The sequence below is a fragment of the Mchenga conophoros genome, linkage group LG18, assembly GCF_057382185.1.
Source record: "Mchenga conophoros isolate Kocher_MC1m ecotype Shallow Benthic linkage group LG18, M_conophoros_male_GT1.1, whole genome shotgun sequence".
NCBI classification, from domain to species: domain Eukaryota; kingdom Metazoa; phylum Chordata; class Actinopteri; order Cichliformes; family Cichlidae; genus Mchenga; species Mchenga conophoros.
In genome coordinates this window covers 756699-784450 of record NC_140543.1, presented here as the reverse complement: position 1 = coordinate 784450, position 27752 = coordinate 756699, and the positions used below count along the sequence as shown (strand labels likewise).

Genomic DNA, 27752 nt, shown 5'->3' with positions numbered 1-27752 from the left:
CGTAGAGGATCTGTACTTGAAACATGAAACATCCCACCCAAACGCATCACTTACTGTGAGCCAAGTTAACGTGAACCACAGGAGAACCACAGGTGAAGCTAAAGCTGTTTGAAACATGAATTTGAAAATGTGGTTTTAAATTAAGTTATTATGATAATGTGTCTGACCTCTGACCTCTGTGTGTGTTTGTGCTCATACCTGTTCAGGTGTCGAGTTACCGTCGTCCAGCAGAAACGGAAACACGCCGTCTGCAGCTGCTTTTATAAGCACAGCTGTGTGTGTGTGTGTGTGTGTGTGTGTGTGTGTGTGTGTGTGTGTAATTAACCTGTTAGGACAACAGCAATTATGTTCATTCCCACAGTTTCACCCCACCGTGTGTGTGTGTTTACAGGTAAATGATGACTGTACCTAACTTGTTCAGGTGTGACGGTGCCTATGGGAACGTATAGGTGTGTGTGTGTGTGTGTGTGTGTGTGTGTGTGTGTGTGTGTGTGTGTGTGTGTGTGTGTGTGTGTGTGTTCATATAATGACCTTTACATTCTCACGACATCAGCCGCATGAAAAACTTTTGATCTTCCCCGTCTCCTTATTTGCTTCCCTGTCTCCTTATGTCCTTCCCTGTCTCCTTATATACACTTTGTAGTCCTGTGTTCTGTTCCAGGATCAGGTCTCAGTGCTGATGCTCGTGCTTCAGTAACACACGGTCCTGTCTTTGGTGTGATGGGCGTGTTCTAAGCTGTGACCTAGCGACCTGTTCGGGAACACAAAGATTATTTTATTGCATAAAATAGCGCTAATCGTATCAGCGCTATGTTCCACTCAGCCAGAGGAGGAAAAGTCTGTTTTAGGGTCCACTAACCACCCGTCCCCTGGCTCACTCCTATCCCCTGTCACACACCTGTCCCCTGGCTCACACCTGTCCGCTGTCTCACACCTGTCCCCTGACTCACACCTGTCCCCTGACTCACATCTGTCCCCTGTCACACACCTGTCCCCTGACTCACACCTGTCCCCTGGCACACACCTGTCCCCTGTCACACACCTGTCCCCTGGCTCACACCTGTCCCCTGACTCACACCTGTCCCCTGACTCACATCTGTCCACTGTCACACACCTGTCCCCTGGCTCACATCTGTCCACTGTCACACACCTGTCCCCTGGCTCACATCTGTCCACTGTCACACACCTGTCCCCCGGCTCACACCTGTCCCCTGACTCACACCTGTCCCCTGACTCACATCTGTCCCCTGTCACACACCTGTCCCCTGACTCACACCTGTCCCCTGGCACACACCTGTCCCCTGACTCACACCTGTCCCCTGACTCACATCTGTCCACTGTCACACACCTGTCCCCTGGCTCACATCTGTCCACTGTCACACACCTGTCCCCTGGCTCACATCTGTCCACTGTCACACACCTGTCCCCCGGCTCACACAGACTCAGCCCTCGTTCATAAAGTGCTTTACAAAGCCCAACATCACGGCTAACAGCTGGTTTTTAGCCAAACAGCCACTTCCTGCAGCCACTGACCCGCAATGAATCCTGGGATATAGTAGGACACATCGGACCCATCCTTAGAATTCGGGGCAAAGAAGGACGCATTTGTCGCCACATTTGAAGGACTCTTTGAAACTGGGCAGCCTTTGTCGCGCTGCTGTGACATCATTGCATACAAACGCGGCCTTTGAAGCATCCGCCCCTGAATTCAGACACACAGCTCACACTGTGGGAGGTCAAAGGTCACAGGTGACATTCATGCTTCTGTGCTACTCAGTCAGACACACACACACACACACACAGAAGCCATTAAGATTCTAATGTGTGTGTGAGTGCTAATCTGTTGTTTTTGCAGCAGCAGCTGATTCTCGTTTACCATAATCAGTGAGCTTTTATTCTGACATGTTCTGTAAACAGAAACAGGAAGTTCACCTGCGTCACACTCTGTGGGAACCTGTGCACGCGCACACACACATACTTGTTTTTCTGTCTTAGTGAGGACATCTCATTGACGTAATGTGCTGCTGTCACCCTGACACTAAAACCACATTTGGAGACTCAAACATGTGTTCAGACTCGTGGAGACGGACTGTTGGTCCTCTGAGCGCTGACCGAGGACGTGATTGTGGAACATCCTTATGAATAATGTTCACACTGTCAAAGGTCAAAGGTCACAGGTGACAGTCATGTTTGTGTGCTAATCAGTCAGACACACACACATGCGCACTCACACACACGTGTGTGTATTCATAACCTTGTGGGGACAGTTGACATAACCCTAACCATGACCCACCTGTGGCCCTGACACTAAGACCACATTCTGAGTGTGCAAAAGGCCTTCAGCCCCGCGAGGACCAGTAAAGTTCAAAGAAAAACACGTGACGACCTTTGCAGCTTCATAAATATTTATGTCTCCTGCTGACAGGTGAGCTCACAGGTGAGCTGCAGCTTCAGCACTGATGGGGGAGGGGTGGGCGTGTTCAGGGTCTGGACCTTCGTCCTGGTTCTGATTGGTTCTGGAGCAGATTTCAGTCCCGGCTGGTTTTGGGTGTTTCTCAGCGGAGCAGCAGAACACAGAGCGGGTCCTCGGAGCTACCAATGAGAGGGCAAACACCACAGAAGAAGACGTGGAGTCGAAGGAGGAGGCGCGGTTCTGATGAGCCTGGGTCACTGAGCGGTTGCAGCTGCCTCTTCCTCCTCCTGCCTCCTCCTCTCCTTTACCTCCTTCAGTCCCTCCTGGATCCTGTCCACAGCCTCCTGGTCTGCGGCCTGCCGGGCCAGACCCAGAGCCTCCTGGTAGAACCGCAGTGAGTCATCCAGCCGGCCTGAGGGACAGAACCAGACGGCGTGAGACGGGCGGAGTAAGACCCGCCCCCCGATCTCTGTTCCTTGCTCACCTGTGTGCAGCAGGATGCCCGCCATGTTTCCCAGCAGCACGTGGAGGTCCGGGTGTCCGGCTGAGCGGCTCAGTTCCACCGCCCGCCGGACCAGTGCCAGGGCATCGTCATGGTGACCCTGCAGATCCAAGATGGTGGCCAGGTCGCTCATCAGCACAAGGGTCTGACAGAGACACGAAGAAGAGTTTAGATACCGACCGACGAGTCTACCTGTAGGCGTGATTACCTGTAGGCGTGACTACCTGTGGGTGTGTCTCTCCCTGCTCCTGGCAGCAGATGTTCAGGGCGTCCTGGTAATCCTGTCCAGCCTGTTTCAGGTGCAGCGTGGACGCTCGGTACCGAGCCCGTGAGTCCAAACACAGCCCGAGCAGGAGGCGGGTCTCCTTCCTAAGAGCCTCCTGCTCCTCTGAGGGCGACACGCAGGTTAGTCACGTGACTTCATGATCACGTTTGAACTCAGCAGCAAGCGTCTGCCTTCGAGTCCCAGCAGAGGGACTAACGAGCCCACCAAACTCTGCAGGATCTGCTGATTCCTCCTTCAGCTCATCTGTAACCAGCTGTTAAGCTCCTCCCTCCTTATGTTGATTTTATTCAAAGGCAAAGGGGTTCATGTGACACGGCTCAAAGAGACGGAGGCAACCCGCTCTAACTCCGCCCCCCTGTGCCACTCACCTGTGGGCTCCTCTCCCAGGGGCTCTTTATGCTTCTCCAGTTTCACCTCCAGAGACTCCATACAGAACCTGAAACCGTGCTCTGCAAGCTCCGCCCTCAAACAAGAAAGCACACAGAAAGTCAGGGAGCTGTGACCTCAGCTTCCTGTCAGCTGACCGGCTGAATTTGCCCTCACTTGTTCTGCTCGGCGTAGATGGTGGCCAGCTTCAGCGACATCTCGATGACGGCATTGTCGTCCTGGAAACAGACAGGAAATCAGGTGGGTTCACCCGCTGAATTCCAGGTGAAACGAACGAGCACTGACCTGCGGAGTTCCTCCCGCCAGCATGAAGCTCATCGCCGCTTTGAAGAGTTTCTCAGCCTGCGAGAAACGGGAGCACAAAGGATGACATCACAGAGGACCCGCCAATAGCAGACAGACCCTTGGCTGCGAAAAAATGCTTCACATTAACGAGGTCACCGAGAACGAACGTCGAGAGCGAGCGGAGGAGAAACCGGTCAGCTGTGTGTGAACGCTGAGCTCGTCAGAGCTATCTGGCTTTAATGACGACGTATGAACAAACGTCTGTGTTTATTAAGGCTGCTGTGTTTCACGTTTTAAATTTTCTATTTAATCTGAACAAGCCCCTAAAAACAGTCAGTGATCACTGTCAGCCTCTCGGGTTTTATCACCACTGTTCGTTTTAAAGTTGTTTAAAACCTTCCGATGTAGCTGCAGCCCAGCAAGCTAGCCCAACTTCAGTAACCCTACAAACGTCACTGCTGTTTAGTTTTCTGTCTTCATTCATGTTGGACGTGACAGCAGAGCTGTACGTTTGAATTTCAGAACATGCTGCATCATGTTTAGGTGGAAACTTCTAATGACGTCAGGATAACGCTCACACAGGGGGACGCTTTCTCTAGGTATACTTCCTGTTTCTGTAAATGGAGGGCAACAACTTCACTTCCTGTTTGATGGCAGGTCCACTGGAGCATTTGGGGGCGTGGCCTACCTGCTGAATGTCACTGTGGACCCCTCATACTGCTCAAACAGCACAAACAAAGATGGAGGACAGGTCTGCTGCAGACGTGTCGTACATCAGTATCACCTGACATGATCTGCAAGTCCGGCGTCTGACCCAGATGGCGTCTCCGGCACCATCACTGAGCCATCGGTGCTAAACGCTGCCCTGATCATCTCCACGCAACTGCCCGACGACAACCGTCCTATTCTAAGCATGCGCTGTGACACGGACCGGCTTGAGTCCACCTGACAGAAGCCCAGCATATCCTCTAAAGCACATGCTCACGTTAGAGGCCCCGCCTCCAACATGTGACACAAAAACAAACGCTCATGCCTGTTTACAAACTGAACGTTTCTTCACATTGTTTTTGATCATAACAAACATTTGCTGTGACAGTCGATTAGTGTTTGTGTGCTGTGTGATCAGTCCCAGCCTCCACCAGCAGGTGTCACCGTTTCCTCTCTGTGATGGAGCAGATACTCACACTGTCCAGCTGACCCTGCACGTAGGCCAGGTTCGCCATCTGAGGACACAGGTGAGCGATAAACAGGTAAACAGCTTAGTGTGTGTGTGAGAAGTTCACGGAGGTCAGAGGTCAGATGTTACCAGGCTGTAGGTGTAGATGATGGCCTGGTTGTTGTGCGTCTGATGAGCGAGAACAACGGCCTGATGGAGGAACCCCGAGGCGGCCTGCAGCTGACCCCGATGCACGCTGAGCTGAGACACACACAGAGTTGTCAGTACTGCTGCTGTTACAGAAGAAGACCCACTGACCCCACTGCTCTCACACAGGTGTAACTCTGTGACGGTGGGTTTAAGAGTATTTTTGAGATTTTCCATTTTCATTTTTTTTAATCCCGTCCACATGTAAACGCTAAGAACAAAAAGTCTGGAAGCCTGGGAGGGAAAGAGTAAGCAGGGTTTTGTGACCTCACAGAACTTTAAGTACGTCTGAAAGTCCATGTTTTTCTAGTGACAGATAATTTTATGTTCCTTTCAAGTATTCATGTTGATAACCAAAGACAGTGTTTTGGTTGGTGCAGACTCGCAGCTGAGGAACGAACAAAGTGCAAACATATTCAATTAAAAGAAAATACATTTATTCAAAACCAACGTCGGGATTTGGGTTGTGAGAGCGTCTGTGTTCAATTAGCAAGCTATGGTCCACTCGACCAGAGGACGAACAATCAGTTAACCACCTGTCCCCTGGCACACACCATTGAACGACTGGCGACCTGTAGCCCTGACCCCCATCGTAAGCAAATGCTTCGAGAAGCTGGTCAGGGACTTCATCTGCTCTGCACTACCCGACTCACTGGACCCTCTACAGTTTGCATACCGCCACAACAGGTCCACTGATGATGCCATAGCCCTGACACTACACACTGCCCTGTCACACCTGGAGAAGAGAGACACGTATGTGAGGATGCTGTTTGTAGATTACAGCTCAGCATTCAATACCATCGTTCCCTCGAAGCTGGACAGGAAACTGCAGGATCTAGGACTGAGCAGCTCCCTCTGCAGCTGGATCCTTAGCTTCCTGTCTGACAGACGCCAAGTGGTCAGACTAGGCAGCATCACCTCATCCCCCATCACACTGAACACTGGTGCTCCACAGGGGTGTGTACTGAGCCCTCTCCTGTACTCACTCTACACCTACGACTGCACAGCCACTAACAACTCCAACATCATTGTGAAGTTTGCGGACGACACTACAGTGGTGGGTCTTATCACCAACGGTGATGAGACGGCTTACAGGGAGGAGGTCAGCGCCCTGACCCACTGGTGTCAAGACAACCATCTCACCCTCAACGTCGCAAAGACAAAGGAGTTGATAGTGGACTTCCGGAGGTGCAGAGAAGTACACACCCCCATCACCATCAACGGCGCTGCTGTGGAGAGAGTGAGCAGCTTCCGGTTCCTTGGCGTACACCTGGCTGAGGATCTTACGTGGTCAGTACACACAAACAAAACAGTGAAGAAGGCGCAGCAGCGCCTCTTCTTTCTCAGGAGACTGAAAAGATTCGGCATGAGCCCCCGCATCCTCAGGACCTTCTATCACTGTGCCATTGAGAGCATCCTCACTGGATGCATCACCACCTGGTATGGCAACAGCACCGCCTACAACTGCAAAGCTCTCCAGAGAGTAGTGCGGTGCTCTGAACGGATAATTGGAGGTGAGCTTCCCTCCCTCCAAGACATCTACAGGAAGTGCTGCCTGAGGAAAGCGGGGAGGATCATCAAGGACTCCAGTCACCCCAGCCATAAACTGTTCAGACTGCTTCCATCAGGAAGGAGGTTCTGCAGCATCCGGTCCCGTACCAGCAGACTGAGAGACAGCTTCTTCCATCAGGCCATCAGACTGCTGAACACGTCATAGACACCTCAGCTTCACTACTGGAACTTCAACATTATGCACTACACACTGTATATAAATGCCACTTGTTTTGCACATATTCAACTCTGTATATTTTATTTTATATATTCTATTCATTGTTTACTCTATTTAATTTGTAAAATATGTGTACACACACACACACACACACACACACACACACACGTAGAAAAATATTTAGTATACACATCCAGAAATGCATACACTATTATATATTGTACATATATTTATTAGTTTCAGATGTAGCCATTCTTGTATTTTGCTTGTTTACATTATTGTATTTTGCACACCTCTGTTGCTTGTGAAGCTCGCACACAAGAATTTCACTCACATGTGCTGTACCAATGTACCTGCACATGTGATGTGACAATAAAAGTTTGATTTGATTTGACACACCCGTCCCCTGACTCACACCTGTCCCCTGACTCCTGACTCACACCTGTCCCCTGGCACACACCTGTCCCCTGACTCACACCCGTCCCCTGACTCACACCTGTCCCCTGACTCCTGACTCACACCTTTCACCTGTCACACACCTGTCCCCTGACTCACACCTGTCCCCTGACTCACACCTGTCCCCTGACTCACACCTGTCCCCTGGCACACACCTGTCCCCTGACTCACACCTGTCCCCTGTCACACACCTGTCCCCTGACTCCTGACTCACACCTGTCCCCTGGCACACACCTGTCCCCTGGCACACACCTGTCCCCTGACTCACACCCGTCCCCTGACTCACACCTGTCCCCTGACTCCTGACTCACACCTGTCACCTGTCACACACCTGTTCACTGTCACACACCTGTCCCCTGACTCACACCTGTCCCCTGGCACACACCTGTCCCCTGACTCACACCTGTCCCCTGACTCACACCTGTCCCCTGGCACACACCTGTCCCCTGACTCACACCTGTCCCCTGGCACACACCTGTCCCCTGACTCACACAAGTGCTTTACAAAGCTCAACATCACGGCTAACAGCTGGTTTTTACCCAAACAGCCACTTCCTGCAGCAGACAGTGACGTGGACACTTTCTCCTGGTTTATAACAGGAACTCATCGCTGCAGCACTACAGTCTGTTGGCCACAACCAACCAATCACATGACTCCGCTCTGACGGCAGATGTTGCTGAACATGTTTTTAAACTTTGTTACTTAAACCCAGCGTCACAGAGTTTCATGTCCTCTTTAAGCAGCACTGGTCAGGACACACTATTCTTTAATATACAGCATCTCACACACACAGTAGCACTGCTGTGTGTGTGTGTGTGTGTGTAGGTGTGTGTGTGTGTGTGTGTGTAGGTGTGTGTGTAGGTGTGTGTGTGTGTGTGTGTGTAGGTGTGTAGGTGTGTGTAGGTGTGTGTGTGTGTGTGTGTGTAGGTGTGTGTGTAGGTGTGTGTGTGTGTGTGTGTGTGTGTGTAGGTGTGTAGGTGTGTGTAGGTGTGTGTGTGTGTGGTACCTTGGCTTTCTTTAGCAGCAGGATCATCTCGTCCTCCTTCCTCTGAGCTTCATCGCGTTTGTCTTCTTCACTGCTGCCAAACAGGGAGAAGGCTTCACACACACACACACACACACACACACACACACACACACACACACACACACACACAGTGTGAGGTCACAGAGGTGACAGGAAGTAGGAACAGGTTATGAAAGCTGATGAAGAACAATGTTTGTGACCAACCATACCGAGCGCTGCCCACAGCACCCCTCCTCCTCCTCCGCTCACGGTTACCCAGCATGCCGAGCAGCGCGAGCCCTCCACAGGCTGTGATGTCACAGCGTTGCTCTGACTTCTGACAGTGTTAATGCTCAGACTGCAGAAGCAAAAGCGAGTAAAAACTTTTAGTTCACATGCACATGATATGGTTGCCACGGTTACTGTCACATTACCACGTCATTACACCTGGTTGACAAGTTCAAATTCAAATTCAAATTTTATTTGTCACACACACACAACCATACACAGTATGACATGGGGGTGAAATGCTTGTAGCTGTACAATGCCCGACCATTAAATGACAGAAGAAAAGTTTTACAATATTTACAATTTACTACAAAAATTTACAAATTAACTTAGGAATTTACAGTAAAGAATGTGCAAATAGCAGAAGAGATTATAAATTATAGGAATTATAGGATTATAGGAAATGTGTGGTGGTGCGTGTGGTGACGTGTGTGAGAGTCCAGTCTTATAGTGACGTGTTTGGGAGAGTCCAGTCCTACACCTGGTTCAGGCCCGAATAGCCTGGGGGAAGAAGCTCCTCCTCATTCTCTCTGTTTTGGCCTTAAGGGAGCGGAAGCGCTTCCCAGACCTCAACAGTGAGAAGAGTCCATTGTTGGGATGGGAGAGGTCCATCATAATCTTCCTAGCTTTGGACTTGCACCGCTTGGTGTAGATGGACAGCAGGTCAGGGAGCTCTGATTGAATGATGCGTTCTGCCGAGCGCACCACCCTTTGCAGATCTCGTCTGTCCTGCTTGGTGCTGTTCCCAAACCAGGTGCAGATGTTTGACGTCAGGACGCTCTCGATGGTGCAGGAGTAGAAGTTCTTGAGCACCTTCAGTGGCAGATGGAAGTCTCTAAGTCTTCTGAGGAAGAAGAGACGCTGACGGGCTTTCTTAACCAGGGTGTTGATGTGACAGGACCATGACAGGTCCTGAGTGATGTGGACACCCAGGTATCGGAAACTGTCCACTCTCTCCACTGGCGTGCCACTGATGATGAGGGGTTTGTAATTCCTCGCCTGCTGGTCGTGTGTGTGTGTGTGTGTGTGTGTGTGTGTGTAACAGAGCACAGGTGCAGATGTTACTCCAGCTGTTCTGCTGCTGATGTTTGTTGTTGTCAGAGATTCAAACCAGCAACCTTCCTCTGCCCATCATCACTGCACCCTGGCTGCAGTGATGCGGACCAGAGAAGCTGTAAAAGCTGCAGATTTTTGAATGGACTCTGGTGTGAGGACGCGGGAGGCTCAAATCGTGTGAAATGTGACCTACCCTGGTGCGCAGTTTCCGGTCGCTCACCTGTGTGCAGCTCGCGGGTGACGCAGGCTCCATCTGAAACCACCGAACCTGCTCAGAGTCTGCCTGAGGACAGCACGGAGAACACCGGAGGCCGCCATCTTTACTGTTTACATAACGAGCGGAAAACACGACTCCAGACCCTGCGCCTTCAAAATAAATGCAAATAATCTCTCCAGTGTCGAATAATCGAAAAAATCGATCAACAAATATCTCCACAAATATCTCAATTTCTTATTGAGATGTTATTAAACAGATACAGTGAAAATAACATAAAATTACGAGATTTTTACTCCATTCGTCATTAATTCTCATTTATTTTGAAAGGATAATTTCTAGGCCTCTAACAGGCAAGTCATGAGTCTGGAAGCAGTGTGATGGGGGCGGGGCACAGCTTACCTGAGTGTTACAGCTGCACCGTCCGTGCCTTTAAAGTATTACATACATAAATGCCGATATGCTAAATCCCCCCCTTCATGGCCTGCTCTTAAAAACGACCTCTCCCTGTTCCGTAAATCTCTTAAGTTAATAAATAAGCCCCAAGCAATCAAAATGCATAGATTTTTAGAAGAGTTTGATTTTTCTTAGCCCCTTATTTAAGTTATGTGTCTTCTTTATGGAACCTCACTTTTAGAGATTTTATGACCCCCCTTGTCTTCTTTATTTCTGTTCCTTGTTTTTCATTCTTTTTTTATTCTTATTTATTTTTGTATTAGTTATTCATCTTTTTATATTATTATTATGTAGATGTGTGAATATGGATGTGTATGTATGCGCGTGTATATACATATATATGTATATATATGTGTGTGTATGTATGTATGTTTACTTTCAGTTATTGTCGATTTCATTGTAGTGTATAGGAGATGTGATTCTGTTCTGATTGATTTAATATGTCGCTTGTCTCTTTGAGATTGTCATTGTTATTGTTCTAAATAAAGTTCATATAAAAAAAAAAACCGTCCGTGCCTTTAAGATGTCAGCGTACCATCTTCTGACGTCACAAAGCTCCGATGAGCTCAGACTGGTTTATTAAACATGAAGCTGAGTTCACTGCACCGCAGCCACAGATCTCAGTCCTGCAGAGCCTGTGATGATGTCATGATGATGTCATGTGAAACAAACTGTGAGGAATCCCGAAGAACAAAAACAGCTCTGAAGCTAATCAGCCTCCAGGCCGCTAGTGTCCTTTAACACACTCTCAGCCACTTTATTACGAGTTTTAAAAACAGAGTTTTCAAAGTAAAACACCAAATTCGACACACATTTATCAAAGCTGAGACCGGAAAACCGTCAGAATCAAGCGGCTGGGCTCAAACAGCGAATCTCAGTGTGGGGTTGAAAGGTCAGCACTGCAACCCACACTCAGACCACCTGACCAGGGCCCTATTTCAGGAAGCCGGTTTAGTGCAAACTCTGAGTAAGTATACCCTGAGTTAACGAAAACTCTGGGTTTTCGGTTTCACAAAGCGAGTTTAGATTAATTCTGAGTGAGTTACTATGACGACACACTCCGTGAAGCTAACCTGCCCCCTAGCAGGTTTACTACAACTAACCCTGACTGTCTCCGCCTCTTTGTCAGAAACCTGACAGTAGGAAGTGTCGGACATGGCGTGCTCCTTCCTTGAAGAGCCAGTAGATGTTGAAGCCCAAATTCTCCGCAGAGCTCTCCGCCGGGAGAGAGTGATCAGAGCGCGTTTGGACATTTTATCATTTCCTGATGATTTCCTGTGTGAACGTTACCGTTTCTCAGCACAATCTATAATTTATTTGAATAACATCCTCAGGCCTAATATTGCTCATGTGACACATCGCGGACATCCTCTCAGTTCTGTGCATATTATTTGTATTGCACTTCGGTTTTTTGCAAACGGGAGCTTTCTGTATAATATTGGTGACGCTGAGCACGTTTCCAAGGCTACCGTCTGTCGGGCAGTCAGGAATGTTACAGTTGCACTGAAACGTCTCCTGTACTCGTTTGTGGTGTTCCCCGGTCACAGACCCACAAGATTTATCAAAGAGGGATGCCACAAAATTGCAGGTATCAGGATGAACAAAACTCAATTCATGATGTGGTGATACTTGAACTACTACTTAAATTTTACATTTATTCTCACGGTTCCCAGGCGTGATTGGCTGTATAGATGGCACTCACATTCCAATCATTGCTCCTTCAGTAAATGAAGGAGACTATGTGAACAGGAAGTCTTTCCACAGCATTAATGTACAGGTACATAGTTCCCTGTAGCATTTCAAACTAACAAATCATTTCATTATAGTAATGGATGCTAATTTGTGTTCTCTGCACTGTGAAGATCATATGTGATGCTGCCAACATTATCACAAATGTGGAAGCCAAGTGGCCAGGCTCTGTGAGTGGTGGTGGTGGAGGACCCCCACCTGTTTTTCGGGCCTCCGCTTTTTTTCTGTTGGCTATAACGGGTCACATTTGAGCATACAGAGTAAGCAGATATGTACTTGTAATGTGCTCAGATAATTTCAATAAGTGCTTACAGAGGGGAAATTAATGTAGCCTCTAACTGCAATTGATTTACATGGGACAAACAGACCAAGCACTATGGCTCATAATACAATTACACCTTACCTGTTTGGACTATATTTTTATATTTCATTTTTACTTGCTGCCAGGAACGTTTGGGGCCTGTTGGGTTGCACCTGCGCTCACATCACATCACAAAATAAAATGTATGAAATAATGTGTTAAATGGGTGGAAATCCCTCGATCAATGTTTAAATTAACACTCACGCATTGACTCTGTCGGCTATGTTTTGCCATGCATGCTCCCTTTCTTTGTGGCTGTGTTACTTTTTTTCCGCGGAATTTGCGTGTTATCGGCATATGCTGCCATCAGAATTTCGGCCTCAAGCGCTGTGAAATACATTGACCGCGCCTTCTTTCCCTCCGTCTCCATGGTGACTCGCTTAATCTGTGCTCCGCTTATCAGGGCTTCATGTATCCTCGTCCGCGCGCTTAACTTGGGGTTAAAGCAACTCCGCGTTGACTGAACTACTTGTTATCAGCCTTTCTGAAACGGAATATTCCGAGTTGGACAGTTCGGGGTTACTCAACCCTGAGTATCGTTTTTCACTCTGAGTTTTCTAAACTGGCTTCCTGAAACAGGGCCCCGGTTTCTGATTGTGAGGCTCCGCCCAGAGTCAGGAGGGGCATTCAACAGCTGTGTGTCTGCGGCGATGAGCTCGCTGCCTGTGATTGGGTGGCTGAAATGAGTACTGTCTGAACTCAAACTGGAAGTCACCTTAAAGCTGAGGTAAAACTGTTGGTCTCACCTAGTGATGGCCAAATGAAGCTTTCCGAAGCACTGAAGCTTGTATTGAAAAACGGTTCATTACTCGAAGCTTTTCAACACAGTCCTCTCCGGTGACATCTGGTGGTGAAAATTTTGAAGAGCAGCTTGAATCTGCAAAATAAAACGGACTGCTCAATTATCACTGCTCACTCAAGAGTGGAGTTCTCTCTGATATTGGGCCACCGTTCCGTTGCTTTGAACATGTAATTGGTTTTGTTTTCTCGATTGGGGGGCTGACAAAAATGTAATGTGTATCTGCGTAATACATTTTGATCAATAAACTTTCCCTATTTAAACATGCACTATGGTGTGGCCTTTCTTTGCTCATAACTCCTTGATGTTGGTAAATACAATAAGTGAGCAATATATATAATATACATATGAGACTGCACAGCACATTATGGAGTATGCCCCTGCTGTGGAGTCCTGCCTCCATCTACTTGTCGTTTAATCACTGGACAGCTGGACAGGTTCATACAAAATATTAGATTAGGCCAATTGTCCTATACATATTTTTGACCTAGGGGTGGGATTGATTGTGAACTGGAAAGGGAAAATGCTTAGGGAGCTGAGTACGGCTGCATCGTCACTGATTTGTAGAATCATTTTGATTCGATACAGGATCCGATTCAATTTGATTGGAATCTGGAAAGTTTTGCCTCAGTCAGAAATATTACAAGTCTGATCATTTAACAGTATATATCCATAATTTCGTATCTATTAAAAGAAAGCTGACACATGTGAGACTTAATTAGAGATGTAAACAGAGAGTTATGAAACCTGCAGCTGCAGAAGCCAGCGAAGAAAAAAGAGGCAAACACAGTGCGGACCCGCCGACACATCAAAATCTGATTCTGACGCGTCGGGTCCGCGCTCTGTGTTCACGTTTGTATGCAGAATCCGTAAACCTGCTCCCAGTTACTGTTTTAGCTGCATGGTGTTTGACGACATGTTGTGAGGTTTAACCTGAGATGCTGGCGTTTCAGGCATAATAACGTTAATTTACAAATCGACACGGGATTTTAATGAATCAATATAAATTTATCCAATTTAGCATGGATTGTAATCAGAAAAGCGATAATCAAAACCCATCCCTAATCAAGAACTTGCAAAGTAAAAACATGCTCTATGTCAGGTAGCCCTTTTGTTATTTACATTTAAAAAGAGGATTAGTGTTACTGTGCGCTGGCTGAGTCTGTTTCTTTTCTTAGAAATAGTTTCTCCTGCCCTGGAGAAAATCCACTTGCATGGAACAGAAGAGGCTGTGGAGTGCAGGAACTACACTGCAAGTTGGTAGATATGCAGGTATTCCTGGGTCCTGCAGACTATCACCTAACAACAATAAACAAAATGATTTTCTAAACTGTAGCAATGTCATGTACGTATAGTGTCAAATACATTTTTGTAGTCTTCATCAGCTTTAATTCACATGGAAGTGTTCCTAAAGTCATATGCTGTAATGATATTTACATTATGAAAACATGATTTTGGACATTTCAAGTTTTTCACTTCGGCAGATAAAATGAATTGAGCAAAATCAACTCAAAATATTCTCACACGCCAGAACGTCCTCTCTTCCTCGCTGGCTCCATATCTGTCAGTGGAATGATCACCTCGTCGCTATCTGTCACCATCAACACACTCCACGAATCCCGTGGATGATTCACTTCCTTATATCCGTTTGAATCAGGTACCGAAGCAGTTACGTGCGTAATGAAGCTTCGGACGTCACTGGTCACGTGACTTTTGCCAAACGAAGCAAGCCTCGACACAGTGCTTCTGAACCAGTGTGTTGTTTTTTTCGACACACGCTCCGGAGCGTCAGCTTCAAGCGGGCCATCACTAGTCTCACCTTTTATTTTCCAGTTTTACCGCCACTCTGTGGTCACTCAGCATGTGTCAGATGTAACCTCATCAACCAATCAGGGAACAGATGTCCCTAGCAAATGGTGGTTACTGGGGGTCACTGAACAGTTTGCAAACCAGTCTGCAGGCCTGGTGTGACTGTGGCGTAAGCCAATCAAAGTGTGTTTAGGGTCAGCAGCAGTCAGAGGGGTTCTCGTTTACACTGACACACTGGAATAAACTGATGATGTAAGACGGTTTCTGTATGCTGATGTCAGTGTGGTTCATGCTCAAAACCAAGGTCAGGAAGTTTAAACAAAGTCAGAGGTCACACAAAGCCGTGAACCTTAGTGACTCTGAACACCAGAGGCGGAGGCAGACATTTGATACACCCGGGGCTTAGCCCTAAAGGGTAGTATGGGCTCTGCTTTGAGTTTGTTCAAAAAAGAATGACTTCATATAGGGAAAATATATATCACATGTGCAGGACACCTTAAACTAGGTTTTTAATTAAGCAGCGAGGCAGAACAAAGTCTGGGCTGCATCAAGACACGAGGACTAAACTCCAATTCGACCAGACCCAGAACTGATCCGGAATTAAAACAGGACTACAACAGTTCAAAATCAGGACTACTGAGGACGTAACCAAGACAGAACCAGAACCAGAACTAGATGATAGCAGCACTAAAAATCATCATAGACCTGCACTACACTTATTTTTTAATTCTACCAAAGTACAATATTTAGATTCATTAGTTATACTTGTATAACTATGCATGTGACAAATAAAGAACCTTGACCTTATTTAGCCGTGGAGGGAAACAACTGAAAATATGAAATAAACACATGTAAGCTGAGACTCTCTAAAGAAACAGCTGTTGTTGTTCAGCTTTTCATTTCGCCATTTGTTGATTCACTCGAAGAGCGAGTAACGTAACATGGGTCAAGTGATCAGTTTGATATCTTTCATGATGCACCGTCATATTTACATTATCTGTACAGTAGGAATGATTTGCTTTGGTACCTGGTCGAACTTCTCCTCTGTCTGCCTGGCTGCGTTTCTCTAACAGCGCACTCGCAGGCAGCAGCTGCCCCGCCCCCTCGCTCAGTCGCTTAGTGCCTGAGCTCGGATCAAAGCAATATTAGGGGGGATTCACGCACAGTCGTAAATTCCCACAGTGTGCACTATGTGCTTCGAATATTTTGTGTAGTTTTTTGTTTTATACAGTTGTCAGCCAGACATCTAACTATGAAAAAATTACTCCATAACAACCCGGGCTTCTGACATAACAACCCGGGCTTCTGACAAAACAACCCGGGCTTAAGCCCAGTAAGCCCCCCCGCTCCGCCACTGCTGGACACACCAGCTGCACATGTTTCTGTCTCTTTAAATCACACTGGCACAGTTTCCGGAGCAGAGTTTGTGTGGGGTCATTTATTTTGAAAGTCTTCATTTGTCCTTATGCTAAAAAAAACCCACACACACACACACCATGGTGCACCTTTAACACACCTGTGACAGGTGACTCTGTCACTTAGCTGTCAGGGGGGAAAACAAGAGAAGTCACAGGTGAAGCTGCAGGTCAAACTTTATTGGTAATGACATGATGCGCACCGCTAAAAACACGGTGTCACCAAGAGCGCAATGCACAAACATCATGGCTGATTCTTTGGAAGCCTGCTGGGTTTGGAGCGCCACGGTCTCAGCAACGCCAACGGTCAGCGGCAACAGTGTTGGGCTGAAACAGAATATATGTACCTGTGTTATGCATTTAAAATACAAACGTGTATCTGGTCTTTTCCAGTTTCATATGTTAGGCTATGCCCTCTCTAATGTCAGCGTCCTGTTAATGTTGGTGGGACCCGGAGCCAGCACAGCAGAGCCAGCAGTGCACGGGCAGGAATGCATTTCTTACTAGGAAAGTCCGAAACCACATTTAAATGAGAGAGGGATGAAATCTGAGCGTGCAATGCAAACTCTGTTTGTCAGCAACCGAGCTGCTCTCAGCGTCAGACTCCAACCTAAAGAAACATCTGGAAGTACGTTCTGTTTAAAAACTAACATTAGCCGACTGCAGCTAGCTTGTTTTAGCTGTGGTAGCTACCTGGGTCATGTGCCACTTCAGTATCTGTGATGTACTGTTGCTATTACTGAAGGCTACTCACCACCGAGCTAACACTGTTAGCTGGCGTTAGCTGAGGTTAGCAGACAGAAACAAAACATGACTGATACAGTCATATGTTGCAAAAAGTGCAGCCTTACCTAAAGTCCACCTACTGTTACTCATTTATACTAAGACTTAAACATCTAGTTGGTATGGCGGGTAACCTTCAGTAAAAGTAATAAATCACACAGTTAAATCATGTAGTTAGAAAAAGCATGATAATATGTGAAGTAATCCAAAGTATTCAGAATAGTTACTCTCATTGAGTAACGTAAAGGAAAACGTTACAAAATACATTTTGGGGCATGTAATCTGTAATCTGTAGTGGGACACACTTAAAAGTAACCTTCCCAACACTGCGTGCTAACGGTCTGCGCTAACAGCGCTAACGGTCAGGAGACTAGAGTGGCTTCTCAGCAGCATTCATGTCCATAGAGTCAAAGTTCACGTCAGAACAGCACAGTATGGTAGCGCTGCTGCTCTGTGAGATCATTGGTTGGTTGAGGACCACCATGAAGAAGACATGTTGCGGTTGGAGAAGCTCCTGCTGAAACTCAGGCGGTGATTAACATATTTAACATGTCAGGGTAGTGTTGAAAGGCCCCTCCCCTCACTCAGCGGGCCGGTGGTCGGTGAACCTCTTTAGGTGGTAGCGCAGAACACCTCGGGTCTTGAAGGTCTTGCCGCAGCTGCAGACGTGCGGCCGCTCGCCGGTGTGGTCGAGCTGATGAACACGCAGCATGGAGCTTGTGAAAAAGAACTCGCCACAGGTGATGCAGTAGTGGCTCTTCTCGCCAGTGTGCTTGGAGCGCTGGTGGCTGACCAGCGAGCCAGACGTGATGAAGCTCTGGCCGCAGTCCTGGCAGGTGAAGGGCCGCTCGCCGGTGTGAATCCTCTCGTGCGCCCTCCACGAGTTGTGGTAAGAGAAGGACTTCTGGCAGTACGAGCACTGGTACAGCTTCTCCTTGGTGTGCGTGCGCCGGTGCACCTTCAGGTAGTGAGCGATGGTGAAGCTCTTCCCGCAGTCATTGCAGGTGAACGGCTTCTCGCCCACGTGGAACAGCGTGATGTGGGACCTCAGGTGGGATGACTGCGTGAACCGTTTCCCACAGGTGGTGCAGAGGAAGGGCCGCTCACCGGTGTGGGTCACCATGTGCGCCTTGAGATGGGGCGACTGCGTGAACCGCTTGCCGCACTCGGAGCACTTGTAGGGCTTGAGTCCGGTGTGCGTGCGGTCGTGCAGCTTCAAGCCCTGCAGGCTGGAGAAGCACTTGCCGCACTCAGTGCAGTGGTAGGCCTTCAGATCCTCGTGGGTGCGCTGGTGGCATCGCATGCCGCTCAGCAGCTTGAAGGCTTTGCCGCAGGTGGGGCACTTGTGCGGTTTCCTGTTGGAGTGGGTCACCTGGTGCAGCTTCAGGCTCTGAGGGTTGCTGAAGGTCTTGTTGCACTTGGGGCATGGCAGCAGCTTCCGGCTCTTGTGGGACTTGCGGTGGAAGTTGAAGCCCTGGTAGGATATGAACATCTTATCACAGACGGTGCAGTGGTAGCACTTCTCGCCGCTGTGAAGCTCCAGGTGCTCGCTGAGCTCGTCCTGCTCTCCAAAGCCGTCCCCGCAGAACCAGCACTTAAAGGGTTTGGTGCCAGAGTGCGTCCGGTGGTGGGTCTTCCAGTCCCTCTTCAGAGCAAAGGTCTTGTCGCAGTAGGAGCACTGGTAGGGCGCCGTGCGGTCGTGGACCTGCTGATGGACAACCAGGCTCATCAGGGTCGGGTAGGTCTTGCCGCACTGCCAGCACTCGTTGGGCTTCTGGCCCCGGTGGACCCGCAGGTGAGCCTCCAGGTGGGACTTCTTGTAGAAGCCCTTGTTACACTCGTGGCAATACACCATCTTCCTGCCCGTGTTGGTGGCCTGCTGCTGCCGCTGCCTCCATTCGCTGAGCTCGGGGTGATCACCTGTGGGGAAGCGGAGTTCAAAGGTTAGAGACGAAGAGGAACGGCGACATCCACACAGCCACAGCCAGCAGGCAGTTCATTGATCCTGCCGTCCAGCTGCCGGGTTAACCAGCAGGAAGAGGTTTTCCTCCGATTCTGTTCCCAACACACGGAAGCCCGAGGACATCACGTCTCCTTTGTTAGGAAACAGCCACAAACACACTGCTCTGTCTCAAAGACACAGTGTTTGAGGTTATGGACAAGACAGCAGAGCCGGGTATCATCACTTCTAGAATCAATTTGATTTTGACTCAGAAATGTTGTAATTCTGATCACTTATCAGCACATTCCATATTTTATATCCATGTATACAAACAAAGCTGACAGTGTGAGACTTCATCACAGCAGATGTCTTTGTGTCAAAGTAACTGAGGATAAAACATGAAGCAGATTTTCCTGGCCTGGCGTTTTATAGCAGATAACTTTCAAAATAAAACCATGACTCAACATTACCTGATGCTGCAAATTACAGACACAGCTGAGAGTTCTTTGACCTTTAACCTCAGATTCTGCTGTTTCTGATAAAATATGTTTATATTTAAAAACCGATTCAGGATTTAATGAATCGATGTCACTTTTTCAAACTAAAAAACGATTTGAATCAGAAACTCGATCACTGAAACCCAAGTTAGCGGTTCTGCTTTCCTCGTTTCTAAGGGAGTTCTTCCTTCCTACGTTCCCTCCTGCTGCTGCTGTGCAGAGTCTAAATAATCTGCAGCTGAAACAGCAATGCAGAAATCTGAGGCATGGCTGAGTGATGTGGTGGAGATCATCACTGTGACGTCTCTAGTTTCAGCAGCTTGTTTCCCTTCCTGTCACTTTCTTTTTTGCTTCATTCACCTGAATTAAAGGGGAAGTTTCCATCTTAGACATCTGAATGTCTGACCTGACCGGAATAAACGCGATTTGGACTTCTGCTCAGACAAAGCAGCCACAGATATCTGATATTTTAAATCATGAATTACCCAAAGACAGGAAGTCCCGCCCCTCCAGCCACACCCTGCAGTCACTCAGCTTGACTGACAACTTCCTGAGGATCGGGTACGAGCGGATCTCCACGTCGCCCTCCGGCTCCGTTTTCACCTGAATGCCGGCGAACTCCTCAGCCTGGAAGGACAGATTTCAGACAGCATCGCACGGTGAAAACACACGTGACCGCACAAACACACTTCATTCTTATTCAGGGTCACATGACTCTGCAGCAGCTGCAGTGACGGGTGTGACTTCATGAAGGATTTGAACCGTTCAAACACAAACAGACATCTGTAGCTTTAAATTTGAGCACAGCTGTTCTGTTACTGGCCACCAGGGGTCCTGACAGGTCAGCTCACATTAGCAAGCAAGCTGCGTCTGTCCACCTGTGACGGTGCACAATCACCTGTGACACACTAACACGCATGTATGCAATAACTGTGCTGCACAACATTCTGAGTAATGTGCAGAGGGGCTGTAAGGGCGGAGGAACAGGGCTCATTTCTGCGTCTGTGCTGGACTGTTACTGTGGGTGGGGCTTCATGGAGCTCCACCCACAGCAACAGGGAGGTAATGCGTTACTGAAAGCTAACGTAGAAGCTAGTTTAGTTAGCACTGACATGTCGCATAGGCTGAGGTTAGTTCCTCAGTTTTCAGGCCCCTTCAGTCAGGAGACAGACACCATCTCTGAAGATCCAAACCTCTTTATCCTGCCGCCCCTCCCTGAGCCTGGCTCTGCTGCAGGTTTCTTCCTGGTAATACGGGAGGATTTCATTCCCACTGTCCCATCTGATCGTCGGGGTGTTATTGTAGGGTCTACCTTACAATATGAAGTGACTGTCGTTGTGATTAACTGCTATGAACATAAAATTGAACTGAATGCAGCCGGGCAAGACGCAATCAGACAAAGCCAGTAATCAGATTACTGCATTATCGAAATGAGGAACACCGGGGGCGGTATCGATCAGGTGGCGTGTGCGACTGTCAGCCTAACTAACCTGCAGTCAGCATGCACTCCTGAGCTCAGTGTCCTCATGGTGCACATTTTTCTTCCAGTCCATCAAAGATCAAATCACAGCGTTCCTGAGTTTCTCCTGCAGGACTGAAAACTGGCGCTGAGCGGACACGGGTGTTTGTGTTCCTGCAGGAACTCTGCGTGGTAACTTACACTGACCGGATTGTAACCTGACACCATGACCTTTACAGAACCTGACGTGCACACCACCGCGACTTGAATAGAGATTAAAATGTGACGTCATTTCTGGGGTAAAGCCGCAAAGGATTGTAGGTACGAGTGGTAAGCGGTACTAGCGCACACAGGCTTTCACGTGAAAACAGTTACACAGCGATAAAAAGGAAACACAAAAATAGCAAGAAGCTGTTGTATTATTAACTCATTCACTGCCAGCCATTGGCAGTGAATGAGTTAAACCCATTGACTCATTCACTGCAATTGACGGCTATAGACGTCAATGGCAGTGAATGAGTTAAATGCAACAGCCGGTCGCATGACAGCCACGGGAAGCCGACGGGTAAAGAGATCGGTTGTTATCGGATTACGTCGTTGAAGAGAAATCGTTCGAGCCATGTTTCCGAAGTAACAAAGAGGCGACGGATGGACTGGATTGCAGCCATTCAAAGACCAAATATAACGTCCCAGAACACTCCAGCTCACAGGTTAGTCTGCTCCAAGCATTCCCACAAAGGTCAGTCTGCTGTTGTAGTTATTACGTATTTTATCATAATTGTTGATGTAGGTTACAAATAAGTCTTATATTGATTTGAATTCATTGCTGCTTTGTTCACTGTGGCTTTGCAGGCTAATGTTTGTTGTGTTTTGTAGAAAAACCAGCCAACAAAATGCTGGAATGTGATCCAGGCTGGGCCCCTCTATCAGCCTGGGTCAGACCAAGTTTAAAGCTGCTACCACAGCCAGATCTGATCGGTTACGAGAGAGAGCGAGATCAAAGCAGCCACGAAAAGTCTGCATACATGTGCCCAAGTGTTGCATTGAAGCAAGCAAGTGATGAATAACTGTTTTCCAGTATGTTGTTTTGATATGTTTTTTGCATTGTTGATTTGTTTTTCACTGAAGCAGCTAATAAAGCACAATTGAATACAATGTTGCCTCTTTCCTGTAAGACTCTATAATAGAACGAAATAATAATGCCAGTTATAAATAAAGACAATAAATTGAATGAATTACGAAACACTCATTTTATTTCTATTGCATCTGAAAATGTTGTGTAACACTACAACCTGAAATGACAATTAGATGTGTTTGCTGTGATGGAATCGTCCAAATCACCACAGTAAACTGGAGCTGGGCTTGTTGCAGGGATCTGACGTTAATAAACGTGAAGTGCATGCACTCACGCTTCGGACCGTATAATAATAAATATGTGCGTGATGAAAGTCGGGCAGCAGGCTAACGTCCCTACTCCACTCTGTATGCTCGTGTGGGTCTGACCCTTTCACTCCTTGGATTTTTTTTGCCTCTTCGTGCGGAGCTACCGAGTTCTCCTTCGTTTTGCACAGAACTGTTTTGGGGCAAATAAAATGCAAGTAGGGATTAAAACCACAGAATTAATGATTACCGGTGCTGGAAATGCTAGCGCTTGATGCAGTGTATTGATTTTGCTGCCACTCATACCTACAATGCAATGCGCGAAAGTCACGTGGTCTGTCGACCTGTGGAAGATGGCGGCATAAGGAGAAAAGGACTTTCCAGTTGGGACTCGGACGCCGTGCCTGATGATGCGTGTTATCTTTTACACGTGTTCAGGTTGTTTCATGCTGTGATGTTTGTCTGTTTCCAGGATCAATAAAGTTTTGTGTTGTTCTCTATAGTGAAAGATTCACGACTCTGATTTAAGGAGGTTAATCTATGAGCCCCCCGCCCCGTAAGCCCCCTGGCTACGGCCCTGTAACATCGATCGCTCATCAATAATCAGTCGAACGAATCCGTGGATCAGTAACCGAGTCTGGACTCCGTTCAGTGTCCGCTGCTCGGACCCGGAGCCCCTCACAGCGGGCCTGGCTCCAGCTGGGACGGTGCTGACAGCAGCCGCAGTGGGAGGCTCGGGTTCGGCTCGGTTTGAGGGATTCCTGACCGGAGTCCAGATCACCGGGGCTAGCCCGGTTAGCTTAGCCGCTCACATGACCGTGTCCGGGGGATCGGCCCGGCTCAGCCCTGCTCGGCTCGGCAGGTGTGCTTACCGGTGCAGCGGGGACGGGCTCCATGGTCCCTCCGGTTCGGTCGCAGGTTCCGGTTCTGACGGAAAAGACGAGCGAGAGTCCGGAGCGGCTAACAGCAGAGCAGCTGCTCCACTTCCGGGGGAAAGGTCAAAGAAAAAAACAAAGAGGAAACAGCGAGTGACCCCACCCCCACCACACTCACACACACTCACACGTGTGTGTATTTATATCCTCGTGGGGACCTCCCATTGACATAATGCTTTCCCGAACCATGAAAAATGAGCCCAGCTGTAGCCCTGACACCACGTGCTGAGCGTGGAAACGCCCTCAGCCCCGTGGGGCCAAACCCAGGTCCCCACCAAGATACAAGGACACAGATACCAACACACACACGCACAGACACACACACTTAAATGCATTTATCAGTAACCGGGCCTCACGTAGGGTTGCTTAAAAAACGGAATCGTCCCGTATTTAGAAACAAAAGTACACGTCCCGTATTGAGCTGATAAGGGACGCACTTTGTCCCGTAATACAGTGAGAATCAAAAGTAGTCTATAAATGTTTATGGAATTAACACTTTGTTTGAAAACATAATTCCCAGCCCCTCTCCTGCTCTGTGACCAATGAGCTGACAGCACACTTACGAGTATGACAATTCAGATTACCACTCATCTCATTGGTCGAGGAAAGGTCGCTTGCGGAGAAAATACCGGAAGACAACAGATGACCACAACAAGAAGCATGGCCAACAGGGAAACAAACGCCGACACTGCGGTGCACGTCTCGGATGACAGCACGCCTAAAGCTGGGCAGACACTGTGAGAGTTTTTCAGTCACGTTATTCAGCTCCTGCTCAAACTGCACGATTGACTCGCAGGGGTTAGAAGTTCATAGGTCACGATGCAGGTCTCACACTATACGGCCCGATGCTCTGATGCGACCTGAGTCACACTGTGCCTCCATAACATGAAGGTTATAACAGATAATCTGTCGCTCGCTCTCTCTCTCTGTCTTTCACTCACACAGACACACCACCACCATCAACTTTGCTAAATTGCTAATGAAAAACATTGATCGCTGTGACTGAGCAGCATGTAAATCCAACTATTTTCACGGTTGTTGTGGTCGTGATAATTTTGTGAGGCCACATCGAAAAGGCTCGGATGAGCTTTCCAAAGTTCTACAAGTTGTGCCTCCATCGCTTGTGTCCAGATCACACGCTGCACAGCCGTGCTGCTCCGTCTTTTTCACCGATGTTTACGTGTTTGCGCATGAGCAGTGTGAGCGCCTGTGGTGACACCCTCACGAGCGATTGATGATCGGGAGCTGGTCGTGAGGTGTTAATCGCGTCTCGTTACCCCACGTATACTACACGACGCACGATGAAGGCCAAAATCGGACCGATCGCCAAATCGGTCGCACGACTCAAAAAACGTCTCAAAATGGGCCAAAAACCGCACAGTGTGAGCCCAGCATTAGAGCAGCAATGTTTGTTCGCTCAGAGAAAGAAAAAAAGGCTGCAAAAGCACAGGGAGGAATGGGAAAAGGAAAACACCTGGCTGGGAAAGTGCACGATAACACCTATAAAGCGCACTGCACTGTGTGCCGGCGCACTTTTTCTTGCTTCTAGTGGTGGCACATGAAGAACATGAGGGGCCTGAACCCTTAACCAATTTTTTGTCCACCAGGCCGGCAGAAGCAGATATGGTATGTAAACACTGGTTTGTTTTTTTTAAACCCTCTGGTTAAGGTTAATATGGGCATGTGCAGTGAATATCAGCGCTATGTGGCCAGAAGTGTGATAATATAATTTATTTTGTGTAATAAACAACTGCAAGGATAGATGATTACAACAAATAGATGACTAATACATAAAAGTAATACATAGATGAATAATGATGATGAGTTATGATGCGTAACCATGGGAACAAGCGGGTTTACAAACAGGAGCAGCTGATTAGCATCAGAAAAGCTGAAATAATACCTCAGCTGAAGCCAATTGTACTAAATGCACTAAATGTGCACTGTTACAAGAATATTTTTCTTTCTATTGTTTTCTATTATTTTAAGTTAAGCAGGACAGAGTTATTTTAAAGAAAGATTTACTTATATTCTCAAAAGTTAAGCATGACAGGCTTCTGTTTAAGAAAGAGACCTGTTTTACTGTGTTAATGTTGTCATTTTGAGCTAAAAATAAATGGCTAAATGATCATTTGTTTCCCATACGGTCATATGACAAAGAATATGCATCTGCTTAAATCAAATTCAAGTCAAATGCTTAAAAATAATTTCACACACAACAAAAAAGAGCTACCACACTGGGTTGCCCGGCCCTGGCCACGAGGTGTCCCTTATTTATTTTTCAGGGAGTTGGCAACCCTAGCCTCACGGTCCCAGCAGGCTGCAGCAGGGTCACCTTTAGGACGACAGACTGAAGGATCCAGGTGAAGTGAGCGCTGCTGTCACTGCGAGCTGCTGTTTCATCAGCAGCAAAGCTTTCAGGAGGGTGAACACCAGGAAGGCAGCAGGACCACATGCAATCCCAGGTCAGGTCCTGAGAGCCTGCGCTGAGATCTTCAGCCTCACCACATCACTTCTTCACTTCCTGAGGTCTGGAAGCGCTTCTGCTCCCTCAGGGCCAAAACAGAGAAAATGAGGAGGAGCTTCTTCCCTCAGGCTATCCGGGCCCTGAACCAGGTGTATGACTGGAGGACTGGACTCGCTCATACATCGCATCACTGCACATGGACTCGAACCATAATAATGCACCTCATTACTATACCTCCCACTGCAAGCTGTTTATTTCAAATGTAACTCTAACTCTTAGTTCAGACTTCTTAGGTTAAATTCTTAATTTAAGTAATAATTACTTTACTTTGATGTTCATGTTTTATCTGTTAAGTTACTTTATTCAGTTCTTCGGTACATTTTCACTGTAGTTTTCTGGTCAGAGATTGCACAGCAGCAATCATTTCACTGCCTCAATATCTATCAGTGAGTGCACGAGGTTTGAATACACACATAATATACAAACAGCACACGCTCATACACACACTCAGCTGACCTAGTTTATTCCCTCTGTGAGTTTGCTGCTCAGGAAGCTGCTGCTTGTTCATCGTGCTGTTCATATTTCTGTAAATACCAGCCGTGATGCTATTACAGCTAAATGTTCTGCTGACTGGGAAACAAACAAAGGAGAACAAAGTGTGACGTGTCAGGTATCCGCGAGTACACCCTCCACAGTTTTTCTTATATCTGTTCATAGGACAACACTGAACATATGTGATACAAATACTGTAAAGTAGTGAGCGTACAGCTGGCATAACAGTAACAATGTGCTGTCCACATAGCCATGTCTGAACTGAGCGCACCCTGAGGTTACCTGCAGCTCCGTAGGACAGGCTGCATCCAGCACAGGCCGAGCTGAGGGCCTCACCTGTGAGTGCTGCCAGCACTGCTGCAGAGGTTTGGGGCGGTCAGCTGAAAATCCAAAGTGCAATCAAGTCATCGATCAAACATTGTATAGATATATAAAAGTAATATACGCGTGTTGAATGATTACTGTGATGTAGCTGAGAGGCAGAGCGAGCTCTGTCTCAGTACAAAGCTCCTCTCTGCCTTCAGCTCGGACTCTGGCCTCCGGCCTCATCCTCGCCGGTTCCTCACACACGACGCCGCCTCAAAGAACACTGGCGAGTTTAAGCACAGGAGGGGACAGACGTCTCCATATAGGCCTGCAGTTCCCGGCCTCCATACGCTGCTCGACTTCAGGAACACAGCTTTTATTAGCCCCAAACACAACAGAGGTCAGAGGTCACCAACAGGTACTGCAGTCTCTGTCATGGCGGCCGTTGCTGGAAACACTCAGTACAGAACAAACAGCTGCAATAATGTGAACATTAACCGCGACAGAGTGTCAGTCAGACGAACAGGCTCCGCCCCTCAGCCTGCTACCATATATATTTATAGTGTCAAAGAACAGTAATTACAGCTTCTACTGATAATCCTCCTGATAAACAGCAGGCGGGTCTCTGTAACCCAGCCTGCAGACTGAGGGAAACATCCTGTGACAGGACACAGCATCCACGCTAAAGTTCAGAGGTCGCTGTCCCGAATTCAATAAATGTGGAGCAATGAAACAAACCAACAGAAGAGTGCAATCAAACAATGAGTTTATTAAAACACACGCAGAAGAATCAGAATCAGAAAGGGTTTTATTGCCAAATGTTGAGCGGGTTTACAACATTAGGAAATTGCTGCGGT

The 27752-nt window shown here is 47.7% G+C and overlaps 3 protein-coding genes across 5 annotated transcripts in view; all 3 read right to left on the bottom strand.

Moving 5' to 3' along the window:
- The window catches only part of slc4a2a (solute carrier family 4 member 2a), a 34178-nt gene extending 33305 nt beyond the window's left edge, over window positions 1–873 (bottom strand). The window contains exon 1 of one of the 2 annotated variants that reach the window (XM_085254159.1): window positions 532–873. The gene's annotated coding sequence lies outside the window, so the exon portion shown is untranslated. Of the gene's footprint in view, window positions 1–198; window positions 221–531 lie in introns of those variants that run through there. The other variant, XM_085254160.1, reaches the window with a different exon arrangement.
- A 1514-nt stretch (window positions 874–2387) lies between these two features.
- On the bottom strand, window positions 2388–11150 carry ttc19 (tetratricopeptide repeat domain 19). Of its 2 annotated transcripts, XM_085254342.1 has the most exons (11): window positions 9992–11149; window positions 8658–8785; window positions 8428–8519; window positions 5180–5290; window positions 5058–5096; window positions 3874–3930; window positions 3745–3806; window positions 3570–3664; window positions 3140–3303; window positions 2898–3060; window positions 2388–2825 (listed from the first exon to the last, which is right to left on the bottom strand). In XM_085254342.1, the coding sequence occupies exons 1-11, from the start codon at window positions 10087–10089 to the stop codon at window positions 2668–2670; spliced, it is 1167 nt and encodes a 388-aa protein (XP_085110468.1). In that variant the 5' UTR covers window positions 10090–11149; the 3' UTR covers window positions 2388–2667. The 2 variants fall into 2 exon arrangements, with proteins under 2 accessions (XP_085110468.1, XP_085110469.1); XM_085254343.1 differs by lacking the exon at window positions 5058–5096 and having other exon boundaries at window positions 9992–11150.
- Window positions 11151–16733: 5583 nt separating this feature from the next.
- Window positions 16734–23625, bottom strand: LOC146552771 (uncharacterized). The gene is made up of 3 exons (XM_085254287.1): window positions 23508–23625; window positions 20282–20423; window positions 16734–19277 (listed from the first exon to the last, which is right to left on the bottom strand). Exons 1-3 carry the CDS (start codon window positions 23529–23531, stop codon window positions 17938–17940), a joined length of 1506 nt encoding a protein of 501 aa, XP_085110413.1. The 5' UTR covers window positions 23532–23625; the 3' UTR covers window positions 16734–17937.
- Between the last annotated feature and the right edge of the window lie 4127 nt (window positions 23626–27752).

What these genes read in the sequence shown, in the direction of transcription:
- LOC146552771 (XM_085254287.1), bottom strand. Translation starts at nt 23,531, where the DNA reads ATGGAGCCCGTCCCCGCTGCACCG. An exon ending in AGCCCGTCCCCGCTGCACCG is followed by an intron (nt 20,424 to 23,507) that starts GTAAGCACACCT and finishes CTGTCCTTCCAG; the next exon opens with GCTGAGGAGTTCGCCGGCAT. An exon ending in GCGGGACTTCCTGTCTTTGG is followed by an intron (nt 19,278 to 20,281) that starts GTAATTCATGAT and finishes GCTTCCCCACAG; the next exon opens with GTGATCACCCCGAGCTCAGC.
- ttc19 (XM_085254342.1), bottom strand. Translation starts at nt 10,089, where the DNA reads ATGGCGGCCTCCGGTGTTCTCCGTGCTGTCCTCAGGCAGACTCTGAGC. An exon ending in TGGCGGGAGGAACTCCGCAG is followed by an intron (nt 3,807 to 3,873) that starts GTCAGTGCTCGT and finishes GTCTGTTTCCAG; the next exon opens with GACGACAATGCCGTCATCGA. An exon ending in GGGCATCCTGCTGCACACAG is followed by an intron (nt 2,826 to 2,897) that starts GTGAGCAAGGAA and finishes TCTGTCCCTCAG; the next exon opens with GCCGGCTGGATGACTCACTG.